At 52.6% G+C, this 14,758-nt stretch overlaps 6 protein-coding genes across 6 annotated transcripts; 3 read left to right on the plus strand and 3 right to left on the minus strand.

The window, feature by feature from the left end:
- Positions 1-241: 241 nt before the first annotated feature.
- BDZ83DRAFT_125362 (uncharacterized protein) lies at positions 242-946 on the plus strand. The gene is made up of 3 exons (XM_060501178.1): positions 242-682; positions 734-759; positions 816-946. Exons 1-3 carry the CDS (start codon positions 343-345, stop codon positions 819-821), a joined length of 372 nt encoding a protein of 123 aa, XP_060358866.1. The 5' UTR covers positions 242-342; the 3' UTR covers positions 822-946.
- Positions 829-2,294, plus strand: BDZ83DRAFT_591303 (uncharacterized protein; the record flags this gene model as incomplete). The annotated part of the gene is made up of 2 exons (XM_060506421.1): positions 829-1,784; positions 1,844-2,294. Coding segments are annotated over 2 exons (1,407 nt in total), but the record flags the coding sequence as incomplete, so codon positions are not given.
- A 361-nt stretch (positions 2,295-2,655) lies between these two features.
- Positions 2,656-2,947, minus strand: BDZ83DRAFT_640430 (uncharacterized protein). The gene has a single exon (XM_060509486.1). The coding sequence runs from the start codon at positions 2,892-2,894 to the stop codon at positions 2,685-2,687; it is 210 nt and encodes a 69-aa protein (XP_060358868.1). The 5' UTR covers positions 2,895-2,947; the 3' UTR covers positions 2,656-2,684.
- Positions 2,948-4,545: 1,598 nt separating this feature from the next.
- Positions 4,546-6,910, minus strand: BDZ83DRAFT_724017 (fungal-specific transcription factor; the record flags this gene model as incomplete). The annotated part of the gene is given in 9 exon segments (XM_060512616.1): positions 4,546-4,622; positions 4,632-4,860; positions 4,876-5,187; positions 5,197-5,199; positions 5,215-5,258; positions 5,274-5,331; positions 5,344-5,553; positions 5,572-5,766; positions 5,834-6,910. Coding segments are annotated over 9 exon segments (2,205 nt in total).
- Positions 6,911-8,562: 1,652 nt separating this feature from the next.
- BDZ83DRAFT_657045 (uncharacterized protein) lies at positions 8,563-10,489 on the minus strand (the record flags this gene model as incomplete). Its single annotated transcript, XM_060510929.1, has 3 exons — positions 8,563-8,941; positions 9,048-9,723; positions 9,784-10,489. The coding sequence occupies 3 exons, from the start codon at positions 10,487-10,489 to the stop codon at positions 8,563-8,565; spliced, it is 1,761 nt and encodes a 586-aa protein (XP_060358870.1).
- Positions 10,490-11,974: 1,485 nt separating this feature from the next.
- Positions 11,975-13,002, plus strand: BDZ83DRAFT_657046 (uncharacterized protein; the record flags this gene model as incomplete). The annotated part of the gene is made up of 2 exons (XM_060510930.1): positions 11,975-12,192; positions 12,417-13,002. 2 exons carry the CDS (start codon positions 11,975-11,977, stop codon positions 13,000-13,002), a joined length of 804 nt encoding a protein of 267 aa, XP_060358871.1.
- Positions 13,003-14,758: the final 1,756 nt, after the last annotated feature.

Consider the following 14,758-nt stretch of genomic DNA (forward strand, 5'->3'; position numbering starts at 1 on the left):
TGTCGACCCGGCTTGAAGTCAAAGACTACATGGCCATGCTTTTTACCGCCCTACGGAACATCGCAGCAGCACCGCGGCGCCAGGCTCAGAGCCTAGAACCATTCTCGGCTTGCACTGATCCCTGCTCTCACTCAAAGTGAAGTCGACGGCCATCGTCACCCACGGCGTCTTTGACGACTACTCTGCCTTCGGACGCCTCTCGTATCAGACCGCGATCACTATAGGTATCTCCTAGCCCTACGCCCACGACGCTCGCGCTTCCGTCACTCTCAACTTGAGTGTCACCGCTCCGGCTGATACCTCAACTCTCAGTTGGGAAGTGCTCAAAGACGAACCGATATCATGGAGGCATATTCGAGAGGCGATGAGACGGCAGATCCTCCTAGTATCTTGGAACAATCAAGCCTAGAACGCTCAGGGAGATTCGTCCCTGGCATTAATTCTTTTTCTGTCACCACTTCCGGTTCTGGAGACGTGATGAACGCATCGCGGCCCTTACCACTACCACAACTCCCCTTCGGCAATCTTTACGCGTATCACCAAGAGCCCGGACAACCACAACCCTATTGCAATCCATACAGCCTCAGGGAGTACAGTTATCGTGACAGCTTAGGAGGTTCGCATTACAGTTCACCATACACGAAGCCCGCTTATAGGAATGATGAGGGTTATCTCGGCACAGGTTCGTCTTCAGCTTCGGCTTCAACAAGGTTCGAGACGCTAACTTTCCTTTGTTGCCTCATTTGGTTCCAAGAAATGGTGAAGCTCTTAGAATATCGAGAGCTGGTGCCCATCTGACTATTCTGCTTCCATAGACCTAACTACCACCTGCCCAGCATCTCGGCCGGGTTTGGTCTGCACCATAACCAGTTCCAGCTCCATTCTAGCGCCGACGCCTTCTTTGATGTGGAGAATAAGCTTCCGCTTGTGAAAAGGTTCGATACTAAGGGGCCTGGTCCACACCTTAATGCGTCAAGCACATCGTCAACTAGCGACACCTTCTCGAAGCTGTCCGACGACGTTCGCGTCCCGCCACTTTCCGTGCCCACCAGTCTGTCGTTGCACCTCAAAATGTCGAACCTCCTAGATACGCAGACTCCCAGCTCTGCCCTCTCAGAGCCAGCCATTGCATCTCGGTCAGGAATATCACTCGCCGCCAGCTCGAGAAGGAACAACAGCGACAATGCCTTACCGCACAACCACGAGGCGTATGAGATGGAGATGAAGGAGAACAACCCTGCGAAGAGATTGCAGATAGAGGACCCCATGAGGGCGCACTACGACGGTACTAGGGCGAAGCGCCGTACATCTATGAATCCTCATAACACCGTATCACTTGCCGTCACACTTCCAAGTGACTCGCTACATCGCCACGACAAAAGCCAAAGAAGATCACCTACGCGTCAACTAAGCGTCATTCCTCAACAATCGGCCTTTTCAGTGCCGTCGTGTTGCACGGCGTCTCACAGCTCGGATTCACACCTGCATACGAGGAGCATTGCCAGCAAAGGTTTGTCATATGGCCAAATTTCTCCAGGCGAACCGTCTCCGGGAGCCATTTCGTCCGGCAGAAATGATGCAATGATGTCATTGAACGCCTCGCTTCGCGGTTCCATTCCCAGAGTAACCTACCAGCGGACCACTAGCAATGACAGGCCTCCAGCTTCTCCGCGCAAGCCCACAGAAGCGAGCAAGCCTGATGAGCACAAGATCTTGGGGGGATTCTTCTTATGCGACTGTTGCCCGAAGAAACCCAAGAAATTCACTTCGGCCGCGGAATTAGCGTCAGTAAAAAGCTTTCAGACATTGCGAGATCATTTGATCATGAGCTGATTATGTGCAGGTCTCATGAAGCCGAAAAGCAGTATGAGTGTTCGTTCTGCGGAAATCGATTCAAGAACAAGAACGAGGCCGAACGCCATCAAAAGAGTCTTCATGTTCGGGACAAAAGTTGGAGTTGCTCGGCTCTGAATGACTATGATCAAGCTTTCCACGATAGTAAGGATCGCCCCGGTGAAGCAGACTCTTGTGGTTACTGCGGTGAGGAGTTTCTCAGAAATGGGAGAGGTTCAGGGGATCCCGCCTCGCATCGCGGCACTGAGCAGGACTGGGATAAGCGTGTCCGCCATCTTCAAGAAATCCACAAGTTCCGAGAGTGTAACATGAGCAAGAAATTCTTCCGTGCGGACCATTTCCGTCAGCACCTTAAACACAGCCACGCAGGCACAAGCGGTACATGGACGAATGCGCTAGAGAACGCCTGCATACTGATAGAGGACTCAGCTGCGAGATGAACCTAGATGTCCCAGGCGTGACTTATCAACAAGAACTAGCTAGAAACTATCATTACATTCACACGGTCATACACCGGATTCAAAACCTCGGGACATAGAACCGCGACTTGGTGTCGACGCGCCCAGCTCATACGTCTGCCCATGGCGGAACGATCAAGGCTAAGCTCTAATTTTTCTTGTCGGCTTATAGGCATCACAAGTTTCAAGAGCGTTCTGTTGAGGCATGCGGGCGGTATTCACAAGTTTAATGTGCTGGCCGGTTGACATCCATGTCTAAGACACCGACTGGTCTCCATTGGGGGCTTCTAATATGAGTTTAACATAATCACCGAAGGAATCGACGGCACGGCCGGGTGCGAACGGCTGCTATTTTTGGGACGAACTTTTTGATTACCAACAACAGTTCGATGATACTAGGCAATAGTCCTCGTTGGAAAGAATTTCGCTCACAGACACGATTGTCTGCCCTAACCGTCCATACTGTTCTGGGCTCGCTTCCCATACGGACCTGCAAGCTCTCGGGCCTGACCCGCGCCCCACACCGGAACTGCATTTCGCTGACCTCCTCTGCACTACCTTACCTTCCGGCCGGGTCAGCATTATCGTCCGAACCCACCGCGCGGTTCGGACCGGGAGTAACAGGAACCACCCCCCCCCCCCTTTCCCAACGCACATATACGAAAAAGGCAAGTTGCACAAACCGCACAAACCGCACGCTGGCATTTGGTGACGATCACACGTCCGTCTGATGAGACAGCAGAATTCCATTCAACAAGATTAAACAATCTTAAGCTCGGGAGACGTAAAAGGGGGGGAAAGAAAAAGAAAAGAAAAAAAAGTGTGCGTGGTACAAAGATATAACCCAGAAGCCAGGTGAGAGACTGGAAAGCAGCTTCTTACCGGGCCGGTGTGAGGGAGCGGAAAAAAAAAAGAAGTGGGAGTTTGATGGAGTTTTCCGTAAGCCCAATAGCCTACCTTAGACACACTAAAGGTACCAGAAAACAAAAGGTCTCAGGATTCGAGTGATCCCACATCAACCACGGCTTCCCGGAGCGCCGGTCTACGTGGCTTTTTCCCTTTGTGTAAATAACGTTGCCGGCGCATGATTACTTTTTTCTCCACCTCGGGAGTCGGGGGGACTGAGTGACTGACATCGGTAGTCGTCGTCAACATGAATCGTAGAGTACAACACACACTCGAGAGTATTCCCAGCCGGCCGAGCCTTCAACAAATAGCGCCGCATGCGAGCAAGGTGAGATGCAAAATCCATTTAAGAAAAAAAAAGGCCGGCTGGTCGGCGCGTCATCGAGAGAGCCCCTAAACATCGACGCCGCAACCTTCTCAACTCTGGATTCTGTGTGGCTGGCTAGAGCTCGGGGGTGTTCTCTAGTGGGCTAGAACTAGGTACCTTACGGGCCTTCCTACCCTCCAAGGGTTAGGTCGGGGTTGGCGGATGGATTGGAATGCACTCCCTTTCGATCAACTTTTGTGCAAAAAGGCTGTGCAACGCAAGGCAACGCAACCACCGTGCCACCCACCACCAAACGCAACGCATACCTGGGAATCGGTCAACCTTCATTCAGAAAACCAGTTCAAGACATTGTTCCAAGGCCGAAACATGTTAGGAGCAGCGGACATGGCCGACGTCTTACAGACCTCTTTGACTGACATTTGACCCTGACGTTACCTGACAAGACTGACTTGACTTGTTCCTCCTTTTTTGACTCGAACTCAAATCAAGTTTCGACTCGAACTCGACTACTGACACGCTTCCCCCAAGTGAACGAAAAACTGCAAGCAAGAAAAAACGAGGAAATTGCGTGGCGCGGACGTGACGAGAACGTGGCTCAACGTCCGCGGCAGGCAGCGCCAAGGGAGAGGACTCCCGTCAGTTGACTTTTGTCATGTGTTAGTGTTGGTCTTGTCGGAGCCCTTCCCTCATGTAGCGCAACTAATTGCATCGCGCAACAAATCTTCGTAAATATGGTGATGATTATCTTTTTCTTTTGTCTAACGCTCTCTCATGCTGATTATGCCCGGTCGACATTTTGCTGTGACTGTTCGCTCCGCGGTGGGGAGGAATCGTCATAGCTTCATACCCAAGATTATAACGCACTCGTAAGTTGTGTCTGAAAATCCCACACGCGCTTAAATGTAGTTCCCTGACACAACGTTCCCATACATCATCTCCATGTAACCATGTCTCGGGTTGGGGGCCTAGAAGCCTGTTCCACCTGCTCATCTGACCCCTTCAAGAATAACTCCCGCTGAACTGGGGCAACGGGTTGCCACCGGCCATCTGCGTATAGAAGAGGGGCTTGAGCATGTCTCAGTCACCGATATTGGGCGCGCAGACCATCCCGCCCGTCGTAAATTTCTGAATGTCCTCAAGCATGGTGCCGAATCGCTGACCCTGGTTCTGCTGTACATAAGTATCGATACTGGCTGTCTCGGCATTGAGATTAGCCATCGCGGCCTTGTTTGGCAGGGAGCTGGGAGTTGGCGGGAAGTCCTGAGTTGGTGAGCGATGTGGACTGCCTCCCGAAGAGCCTTCGTGGCTGGCTTGCTGGTGAAATGCGACAGCGTTGATGGCGGTAAATGACGACGCTTGACGAGAATCCCTTCGGCTGTCCGAACCGCTCCCACCCAAATGGGAATACTCATGTCCAAGGGAAGGGCTCTTTTCCAGTGTGCTAGCCCGCGATCCATCAGAGCCGTCGTACGCTGTTGGCCGGTTGTCGTCCATGATGATGCAGTTGCTCGTAATCTTGTCGTCCTTTGCCCTCCACTCTTCCAGTCCGCCGCCACCTCCACCCAGTCGAATGGTAAGCGAACCATCCCCGCTCTTTTTCGAATCTCGATTTGTGTAGTGTGAGTAGACCTTGGTGAGATGCTGATCAACGTCCTTGAAATACGTGACGTAGTTGGAGGCCATGCTGAAGTAGGGTGCAACCTTGGTCAATGCTTGGAAGGCGATACCGGTGTTCCCCGTCTGCGTGTTCTCAGACATGGCTCCTGAATTCCGTTCTTCGATCTCCTGTTTGCTGACCATGTGGTTTTGAGTATCCATGTGGGGATAGTGCCGTGCGTATGTTCCAACAAACGCTGCTTGCCAAATTGCGAATATGACTAGTGACGAATGAGGAAGCTTGTCTCGGCATGTCGAGATGAGGTCGATGATTTCCCTTCCAGCCTCGAAAACCTGCTCTGCGCTGCGCTCCCAGAAGTGGTCGGGAACAGCTTCGGGGTCAAAGACGGGCTCGTCCAGAGGACCAACCGGCTCGGAACATTTGATGGCGAAGAACGGGATGTATTCGCGATGCAGCATGATTTTGCATAGGGCACCTAGCATGTGAAGTGACACATACATGCTGTTGTCGTGTTTCCAGAAGTTCGAGCTAGACCAGGTGAACTCTTCCTGAAGGTGAGCGTAAAAGGCATCTACCTTCTTATTCAATTGATAGAAAGTCGACTCTTGGTCGGCGGCCGCCCGCGAAACTGTACTTGGTGATATCGCCCCAGAAATCTGCTAGTTGCACGAATCGACTCAGGACACTGTCATCGATTGGTGGCTCCATTCCATGTCCCACCTGTCGTAAGAATCCGGTATAGACAACGCGGCCTACGTCGAAGGCGTGTTCAGTGCATGGCAGCTGGATTTGAAGATCGTCGGACCGAACCATAGAAACCCGATCAGATCCGCAGGATAGGAGACAATCCAGTATCAAGCAACTGAACATGGTACGACGCCTGATCTCCTGGTCTTTCCAAAAGTCGGAGGGTAGTTGGGCAGACTTACTTGACCGAGGAGACAAGGCCAGAGTTCTCTTGCCGCCCAAAGGCTTGTCTTCAAACCCCAATTTCAAGCCTTGAGCCATCTGTATGGCAACGCCAACGTACATCCATGCAGCCAAGCCGCCATTCGGCTGACTCCATTTGTACAAGCTGAGCATGAGAAAAGCTTGAACACGGACGACAGTAGCTGATGTCAAGGCTGATTCGAGTTCTCCCAGTGCCTTTGTCAGAGCGTTTGCGAAGTACTCTGAGGCTATTGACGGCTCCGAACTGGGTGGAATACCGCGAGGGTTGGGATCCGCGACTTTTTCGTGTGTGATATGCGCCAAATATCTAATCAAGTCGGGATGAAATCTCGCAGTAAGAGCCAGAATACCCGTTAGGATCAGATTTGATTCGTTTGACAGCTTCTTGATGTCTTTGTCGTGAATGATGCCCTTGAGAGTTGGGAGATGCAAAAACGGGAGTTCGGTAGCGAAGTGCAGCTTATATATGTCGAAGAGTTGATGCCACAAGTCGACGGTAAGATAGGGTGCCGAAAGCACTTCCTGAGCAAGCGCGGCGATAGTACGTCCATCAGAGGACGTTGCATCTTCGAGCTTCTTCACTCGCTTCCGGGCATGCCCGATCTCCCTTACCTGCCTCGGCGCAGTCGGCGGCTTTGATCGTTTCGCCGGAAGAGGCGTTGAATCAGGAAACTCGCACTTATGTGCTGCCTTGATGCATGTGTCACAAGGTGATCCAGTGTTGTCGTTGTCGCATTTGGTTTTGGATTTCCTGCATCTCAAACAAGCTATGCTAGATCTCATTGGCGGCTTCATAGCTCTAGAGGGTCTTTGAGCACTTGAGCCTCTCGCCGAGGTCGCCTTCGAGTCATCGCCGTCGGGCACGATGGAACCCTGAGGTATGGCTATTTCTGGAGCTTGCTTGCCTGCCGGCTTTGCTACGGCGAGAGTTGTAGAGGTATTCCCCTGTCGGTTAAAGGGTTTGTAACATCTTTCCTTTAGCGTGGCCTGAGTAGGAAGCGCTGTGAGTGCGTCATCGGAGTCCGAAGCAGGAGAGAGCAAAGACTGAATGCGAAGTTGGGAAGAAATTGTAACGGTTCGGGTCTGTTGTGGACCCGTGGAGCCAGCAAGGGGAGCAGACGACTGGGCGCATGAATGATAGAGATGGTAAGATACGCAGAGCTGGAGGACGATGGCCACTATCTGTCGAGGCAAAGCTCAAAGTATTTCAGATAGCACAGTCAAGTGAACACTGGCTGCTGATAGGACGCAACGGACAGGTGGTTGCTTCGAGTGATACACAATGAGTTTCTAAGCGATATTAGGATTTCCAGAGGGCCAAAGGGACTGCAGCTGAACAAACGTCTTCTTTTTACTTCTGGAGATGAAGAGCACAAGCTCTAGCGATAGTAGTTGGCGCCAAGAAGTCGACGTCGATCATTTATGTGGGGATGAAGAGAGTTGACCTGCTGGAAATTTCTAAGGGCAAAACGAAATAACCAAGGATGTGGGATCGGAAACTCAAAGGAAGTGGAGTGTGGCTTTCTAAACACTAGCAATTATTCTGACGCTTACGTGCCCGCGACACAGGCTGGGGAGGGTGGGAACGTGGTTTGTTATTAACCACTGTGCCGTCGGCCTCCGGATTGAGTGTATGCCCATCCTTAATGGCTATCGCTGCTTGCTCACCCTTCTTTGCCTGTTCTCCCTCGTTTTTAGCCAGGGATCCTGTGGAATGTTTTGGCTCTCGGTGGACATGATCGATGATGTGGTTTCAGGAAGGTAAAGCTGTTGTGAGCGAGGATGTCTCCACAGCCCAACACACATCTAGCCGGCCTCTTCCGCTTCTCAGCTACTGACACCCCCTGGTATCGGCTTTTTTTTTTTTTTTTTTAAAAGAGCCTGGGATCAGGATGTTCTTATGACTTTCCCGACGCCTTCGTCCAGGGCGCTGGATGATATATCTTCCCCTTTCACATTCTCCTACGATTTCCGACATGAACACGCAGTCAAAAACACCTATCCTCGCCAATAGTGGAGCATATAAAAGCTTTGAGGGACCGTTTGGGCTTTACCATCGTGGTTCAGCCTAAGGAGGTGCCGTACTTTACTTCGACGAGTTGGCCGAGGAGAAACACTGGCTTGGGCCTAAAGATCACGATTACGGTGGTCGACAGGTCTGAATGAGTGATAAGGCATGTGTCACCGAGGAGCCTCAAGTTCTATATAATGGCAATCTAACGCTATATCAACTCCCCGTCCAAGACGTATTACATTAGGAGTAGACACTGTCAGATCGGCTTTGACACACGAGATAATCGTATCAATTTTCCGCAATAAACCGTGATAGTGATTGAATGAGTCAGGAAGGAAAGAATACAGAAAAGGATGGGAGACAAACTCTTAAGTCAATGCAATCAGTTTGCTTTCTATCTTTCCGAAATGACCGCCCCCTCCCTCTGTAGATATCAGCCCATACAACAGGTATGCCTGAATGGTTCACTGACACCGGAAGAGGGTCGAATGACGGTGAGCGTCAGGCTTGACGCTCTAACTTTATCCACATTTAACTGTCCCAACAATCCCATATCCTCGTCTTGAAACGCCCGCTTGACACAGCTCACGTCTTCATCGACTTTAGTAGGTGCATCAATCATGCAACCCTCCATGACGGCACTTTCCCTGCAGATTCGTATTGCCTCGTCAGAATTCCATATGTCTATTTGAGATTGAGCACCGGGGTAGGCCTTAACAGCGGAGTTACGGTGGAGGTATAGTTGCTCCTGCGCAGTGTTATGAATCAGGCATGCCAGGTTCAATGGTGAGCCGCCAAAGATAATCAGTGTACTTTGTCACAGCTATTGAAGTCCGGTGCTGAGGTGAGCTTTGTAAGGCCACCAGAATCTTCAACATGGCTAGAGCCTGAAGTTTCTCCAGGTATGGGTCACTGTACTTCGAGGTATTTGCGCCAGCGTCGCAACTCTGTTGTTTGCTCACCAAGTCGGCTGAGGGCACCAGATCACGAGCTATTTCGGACCCAAGGAAATTTGTCAGGTCGCGCACGTGATGTGGTTGGATAAGGGCAGAGTAGTAGGCACCCAAGCAGCACATGCCCACCAACAAGCCAGTGTAGGCATCCACGATACAGAACGCGGATGTATGGAGAATAGGCCATCTGACACTGACTTCAGTGTACTTTTTCAGTAGGGTGCGAACATTCCCAGCGGAGAAGTACCGGTTGAAGTTGGTGCGTTTGTTGGTTATCGGGGAATCTGTAGAATAGAGGAAGCTGAGGATCCGGTCGGAAAGGAGTGCAAAAGGATCTTCGATCGATTGCGGCACGTTCCAGGTCGAAAAGAAAAGGGAATCGCGGTGTTCCAAGGGCCCAGAGGGTCCACTTGAGCACTGGACGCCAGTAGTAGGGACCGGGTCGGGTGCGATCAGTGTCTGTACGGGACGACCAAGAGAAGATTGAGTATGATTTTCACGGGCCTGTTGCGACCCAGCCTGGCGGATCCGAGTCCGATCAAGGTTTGATAGCTGGTCTGAGTTGGGCTCGCCATTCGGAAACATCTTATCTTTACGCGAAGTCATGTTGTCACCTCGTTCATACAAGTGGCCGCCCGTGTCTACAGATCAACTTTGTCAGCAAGGCAATAAAATGCGCGGCTTAGCGAGTCATTACTCACGGCGTACAGGGTGACTCTTCTGGCGCTTCGCTTGCGAGTAGGTTTTGTCGTAGTGAGGGTCAGGGATCTTGCTGTCAGCTTTGACTGGTATCACAGTGCTCTTGGTGTTGCCAGTGCCAGCAGGAGTAGCGGCAAGTCCGCCAGAAGCGCCGGTGAGAGGTCCACGGCGACTAGAAGAGACGATGACGTGTTTAGTCTGATCGACATCATCCATACCACCGGACATGACACAGCCAGTGCCGCGGGCAGAGGTCATCCCAGACCGAGGCCTGGCAACATTAGCGGGCATAGAATGCAGAACAGAAGAAACATGTCCAGACGCCGGGGCAGGCGCGATGGGCTGAAGGTGAGAAGTGCCCATCGTGGTCAGGGGCAGCATGGACTGAGTGTCGTACGTCTGGAGCAGGGGAGGGCGCTCGCCTATGTGCTGGTAAGGATTGTGAGGCGGCTGCTGCTGATGCTGGAACGGCATCATGTCGGTCTGGGAATCCGGCGTGCTGGGAGTCGCGGAAGTGCTAGGAGTGTGGGGGTTACTGCGGTTCATCGGGTCTATGGCGGCGAGGGTCTGCGGCTGCAGAGGCGTCAGAGTCTGGTGAGGCAGCAGACGTTTGATTTGCTGAGGTTGACAAGGTATGATGGCGGGACGCGACGGGTAAAAGACAGAGTTCGTGTCTATACCATCGGTAAGGTACTGAGAAGCGTCCATGCTATCCGCAGTAGGCCTGTCGGATTTTTGTCGAGACAAAGCTCCGCAGCACAGCTTGCTTGCTGTGAGATCAAGACGCGTTCTTACGTCTTTACGGGATCGTTGGAAGTGTCGTGTAATACTGAGCGACGAAAATAGTCACGTCGTTGATCCAGTTGAAGATGTCGCTGCCAGGTGGAAAGCAAGATATGCTCCAGGTATCTGGTGAAGCCCAGTTGGGAACTTATTCAGGATAGGCTTTTTGTCAGACGAAGGGCGGATGTTCTGTGATGATGAAATAAGGCTACAGTTAACCCCGTGAGAAGTTCTTCCAGGAAGGACTGGGAAAAGAACTTATATGGACGGATGCTTCTTGGTTCCACAATTCTCTTCGCGGTTTTCTTCGCGCAGAAAAAAGGCTGCCAAGTGTCTGATAAGGGGGATTATGAAGCGTGTGCTTGAGAAAGGAAACCTCGACCTTGCTAGGGTGGTGTCGGAGATATATGGTGAAGGAATTATCGAGGGATGGCCAATCCAGCACTAGCCCGAGAACCAGATCTCGGTCCGTACAGTGTGCCCGGTAGCGGATCTGCCCTCCTGGCGTCCAATGGGCGCACAGAGGTTTCTGCGGACAGCACAGGCCAACAAGACAAGGATGACAGAGTGGTTTCCGGATTGGTGACCGGAACAAATAACTGAAGCTCCCATCACCGACGAAAAGCGTAGATGTTTCATCGGGTGTTCTGTTGGATGGAGTCTAAGGCGGGCTGCTCGCACTGCTCAGCGGATGGCGGAGAACGGCGTACCGGCGCAGGGGACGACGAGTACCTGACTGTGACGACCAGCCACCTTGGTTCGTCGCCATACGACGCTAGCGTGAGACAAACCATACCCAGCAGGAGATGAGTCTGGGGGTCGAAGCTTCCCTGCACAGATGGGCGTGGGCGCGAATGATGGTGGTGGTAACACCGTGCAAACACCCACCCCCTTGGCCTTCTTTCCAGGGCAGGGACACTAACACGACTGGTGTCGGCCTATTACTCCACCTATCTAACAAGGGCCTAGTATGAAGCACGAATGGCCTTCCAGACAGCGCTACTTCCTAGCGCGCGGATCATTGGCCATGGCGACGACACATCAAATTGGCGAGCGCGCTGAGGTGACAAGCACGATGAGCAAGACTCGGGGTTGATGGTAACGGCCAGCTGGGCATGACAGCCATGCAGATAAGAGGTGTTGCCCGTTCTCTTGTCTTCCTAGGCTCCGATGGAACCCCGCCGACGCACGATCATCAGCCCTTCGGCCAGTTGGTCATCTGCCAGGGTCTAACAACCAGCTAGGCGCGGATGCTTCTGCGGAGCTGCTGCTCCCAAGCGGTAGAGCTGGCACTGCCTTGCGCAACATGTGTCTTTAGGTGCGATGCGTGGAATCACTGCAGACGATCACCCTGTTAATGAATCCACCCATGTCGGATGCCCTTGAGGGATATAGCGAGGCACCCAACACATGCAAACCATCAAGTTGCCTGACAATGCCACTCCTACCAATAATGACCAATTGACGGGACATGCCGCTGGGGGCACAAGTGGCCGCGCCACTACTCAGATGCGCGATAGCCTTGCAGAGTTCTTGGCTGTCCCGAATACCTGCCCAGTCCGCGACTCTTGCTCCTCGTCGCGGTTCATCGAAAAGACTGCAGTCATGTTCGTAGCTATTCTGGCTCTGTGCGTTTCGATTACGACCCTTGTATGGGCTCTGCTCAGGATAATTGCTAAGATGGTCAAATGCGTGAGCGCAACTCAGGTACTTCCATTTGCAAACCTGTCTGGACACAGATTCAAGACAGACCATGCTGATCTGCTCCCAGAGTACATTGGCTGTTCGCGCTACCTGCATGGTCATCTTCGGAGGCGTGGTGCTGGCGTCGTCAATGCATTTGACGACTTAGTGTCCCTCATACCACCGATCCATCCGCGTGCTCACCCTCGCTGGCGGTGCGCTTGTTCCACGCCTCCTTTCGCGATGTTCAAGACCACTCAGAATATCAAGGCTCGGTGCGAAGGAGGACCACTTCGATCCTGTCCTCGCTGTCTTGCGCTACTGTAGCAGTGGTGGCCGGCATCTCGAACATTTCTGACCTGTCCATGGTGTGGTCTCCTTTATCTTCTCAGAACGGCTGGCTAAGAGAAAGGTCAGCCTGTGCTTTCCAGCGCCGAGATCGTATCTTTGGTCATATTGCAGGGCATTCGGGCTGCGTCGAATTTGACACCGCAGCAACAAAGGCATGTCTGTTAGCCAAGATAGCAGTCAATCAAATCAGTCAAGCCCCGGTCTTGATAACCATATTCCCGCATACTAGTCCGCCTGATCCCAGGTCAAAATCCGTCTTCAAGCCTGCTTGCTGTCCCAGCCATGTCGTCGAAGACGGCAACGAAAACGCATCCCATGTCATGAATCATGCTCGTACACGAATAGGTCTCAGACTGTTTCTGCAGAACTCATCGAGCAGTCCTTTCTTCACTTTCAGCGGCTAAGAAACCTGGTGTCCGTGGTATATAGCGATGCGGACGGCTCCCGGCCTGCTCTCCAACAATTGTTATAGGGGGGTGCCGCGGCCGTCCGCACCCTATAAACCGAGTTTTGCCGCTATTTCGCCTAGAAAGAAGAATGTTTGGCGTCCTCCAGCCACGCAGGAAATATCGACATCGCGAGTCGAGCGGCAATTGATGGTTCGCGGGACCTGGCCTCCAAAGCACGACCAATTATCGTCAGGGGTGGTAATCCAAAACCATTTCTGAGAGATATTGGTGATGCGCTCCCCAGATAGGAACTTGTAAGAGAATTACTTGAATCAGTCCAGGAGATTTTCGAACGCTCTGGGCCATTCAGGCGAGCAAAATCACGATCAGCTCTGTGAGAATAGAATAAGAGATTGTTGCTACACTGACTAATTACTGGCTCTGCCGCGTGTTGTGAGTCGAACGATGCACGCAGTCCTAAACTATATCTGCCGCAGAAGTCTTGGATGTTGTTGTTGTTGTTGTTGTTGTTGTTGTATTTAACGCCGTGGCGGCCGGGCTAGAGCCCTTACCGCAGACCTCCCGAAGGGTATATGGCGTGGAGGGCCGTGAGCCAAGGCTACCTACTCTACAGTACGTCGTCTCTTTACATCGTCCTCCAAATCATGCCTTGTGGCCACTACGCGTTCTGTCTGTCCCCGGTTCCCGCTGGTGCCCCAGTTTCATTCTTTCCCAAATCGTCCCTTGGAATCGGGAGGTTCTTTGTAGTCCGCACTCACATCTACCTAGGTGTGGATGCTGCTACCGCAGACAGATCTTCTGGAAGAAGTCCGTCACGCGGAGAAAGGCCTCGAAGCCTCGTGGGTCGGTGATTAATCTCTTGAAGTAGGCCTCGAGAGATCCCATAGGACCTATGGGCTCGGGCATACTGCGAGAGTGGAGGGTCGGCCACCGTTGCCTCCTCGCCAGCGTTAGTCGACAGTAGACCAGGTGGTCCACGTCTTTCGCCTCTCCACAAGAGCACATCATTAGAGCGTCGTCGTGGTTGAAACGTCGGTGATATTGCTCGAAGTCCCCGTGACCCGATCGTGCCGCCAGCAGGTGATGTAACGTAGCCCGCGGCAAGGCCAGTTCAGGAGGGCTGGACAGAGCTGCCTCAAGCCCCAAGTCCGCGTACCGCGGCCTTCGCTCTTTATACCACCATCTCCTGTGCTGGCTTTGTAATTTTTCCCTTGCAAGCCGCTTGATGCCCGCTAGTGTTGCCATTTGACCCATCCGCGCCGGCAGTGTCGTTCCTTCTTTGGCCAGCCGGTCCGCGGCCTCGTTTCCTTCGATGCCCTGGTGTCCCGGGGACCAGTGCGTCCGTATATCAAATATCCTGGCCGCTTCTTGGATTTCGAGGAACGCGTCTTGTGACGAGTCCGGCGCCTTGCCGCGGATGCCTTGTATAACGCTGGTGTTGTCGATACATATGTGGATTGGATGACCGCGATTGGTGAGCAGAGCCCTTCTGAGGCCGGTTCGCGCCCCTTCGACCTCGGCGTCGAACACTTCTGCTAGTCCGAGTCGGCCGCACCCTTGCGCTATGCGTTTGGAGTCTCGGTAGATGACGAAGCCGTACCCCACGGCTCCGTTCGTCGCCCTGGAGCCGTCCGAGAAGACGATCATATGGCTTTCCGGTACTGTCTTTAGCCAGCGCTCGAAAGCTTTCGCAGCCTCTTCTTTGCATTGAACTACTATCTGATCCTGTGAGCTTGGCAGGTACTGTGAT

This window comes from Colletotrichum acutatum (assembly GCF_030867785.1).
Source record: "Colletotrichum acutatum strain CBS 112980 chromosome Unknown BDZ83scaffold_169, whole genome shotgun sequence".
Taxonomy (NCBI): Eukaryota; Fungi; Ascomycota; class Sordariomycetes; order Glomerellales; family Glomerellaceae; genus Colletotrichum; species Colletotrichum acutatum.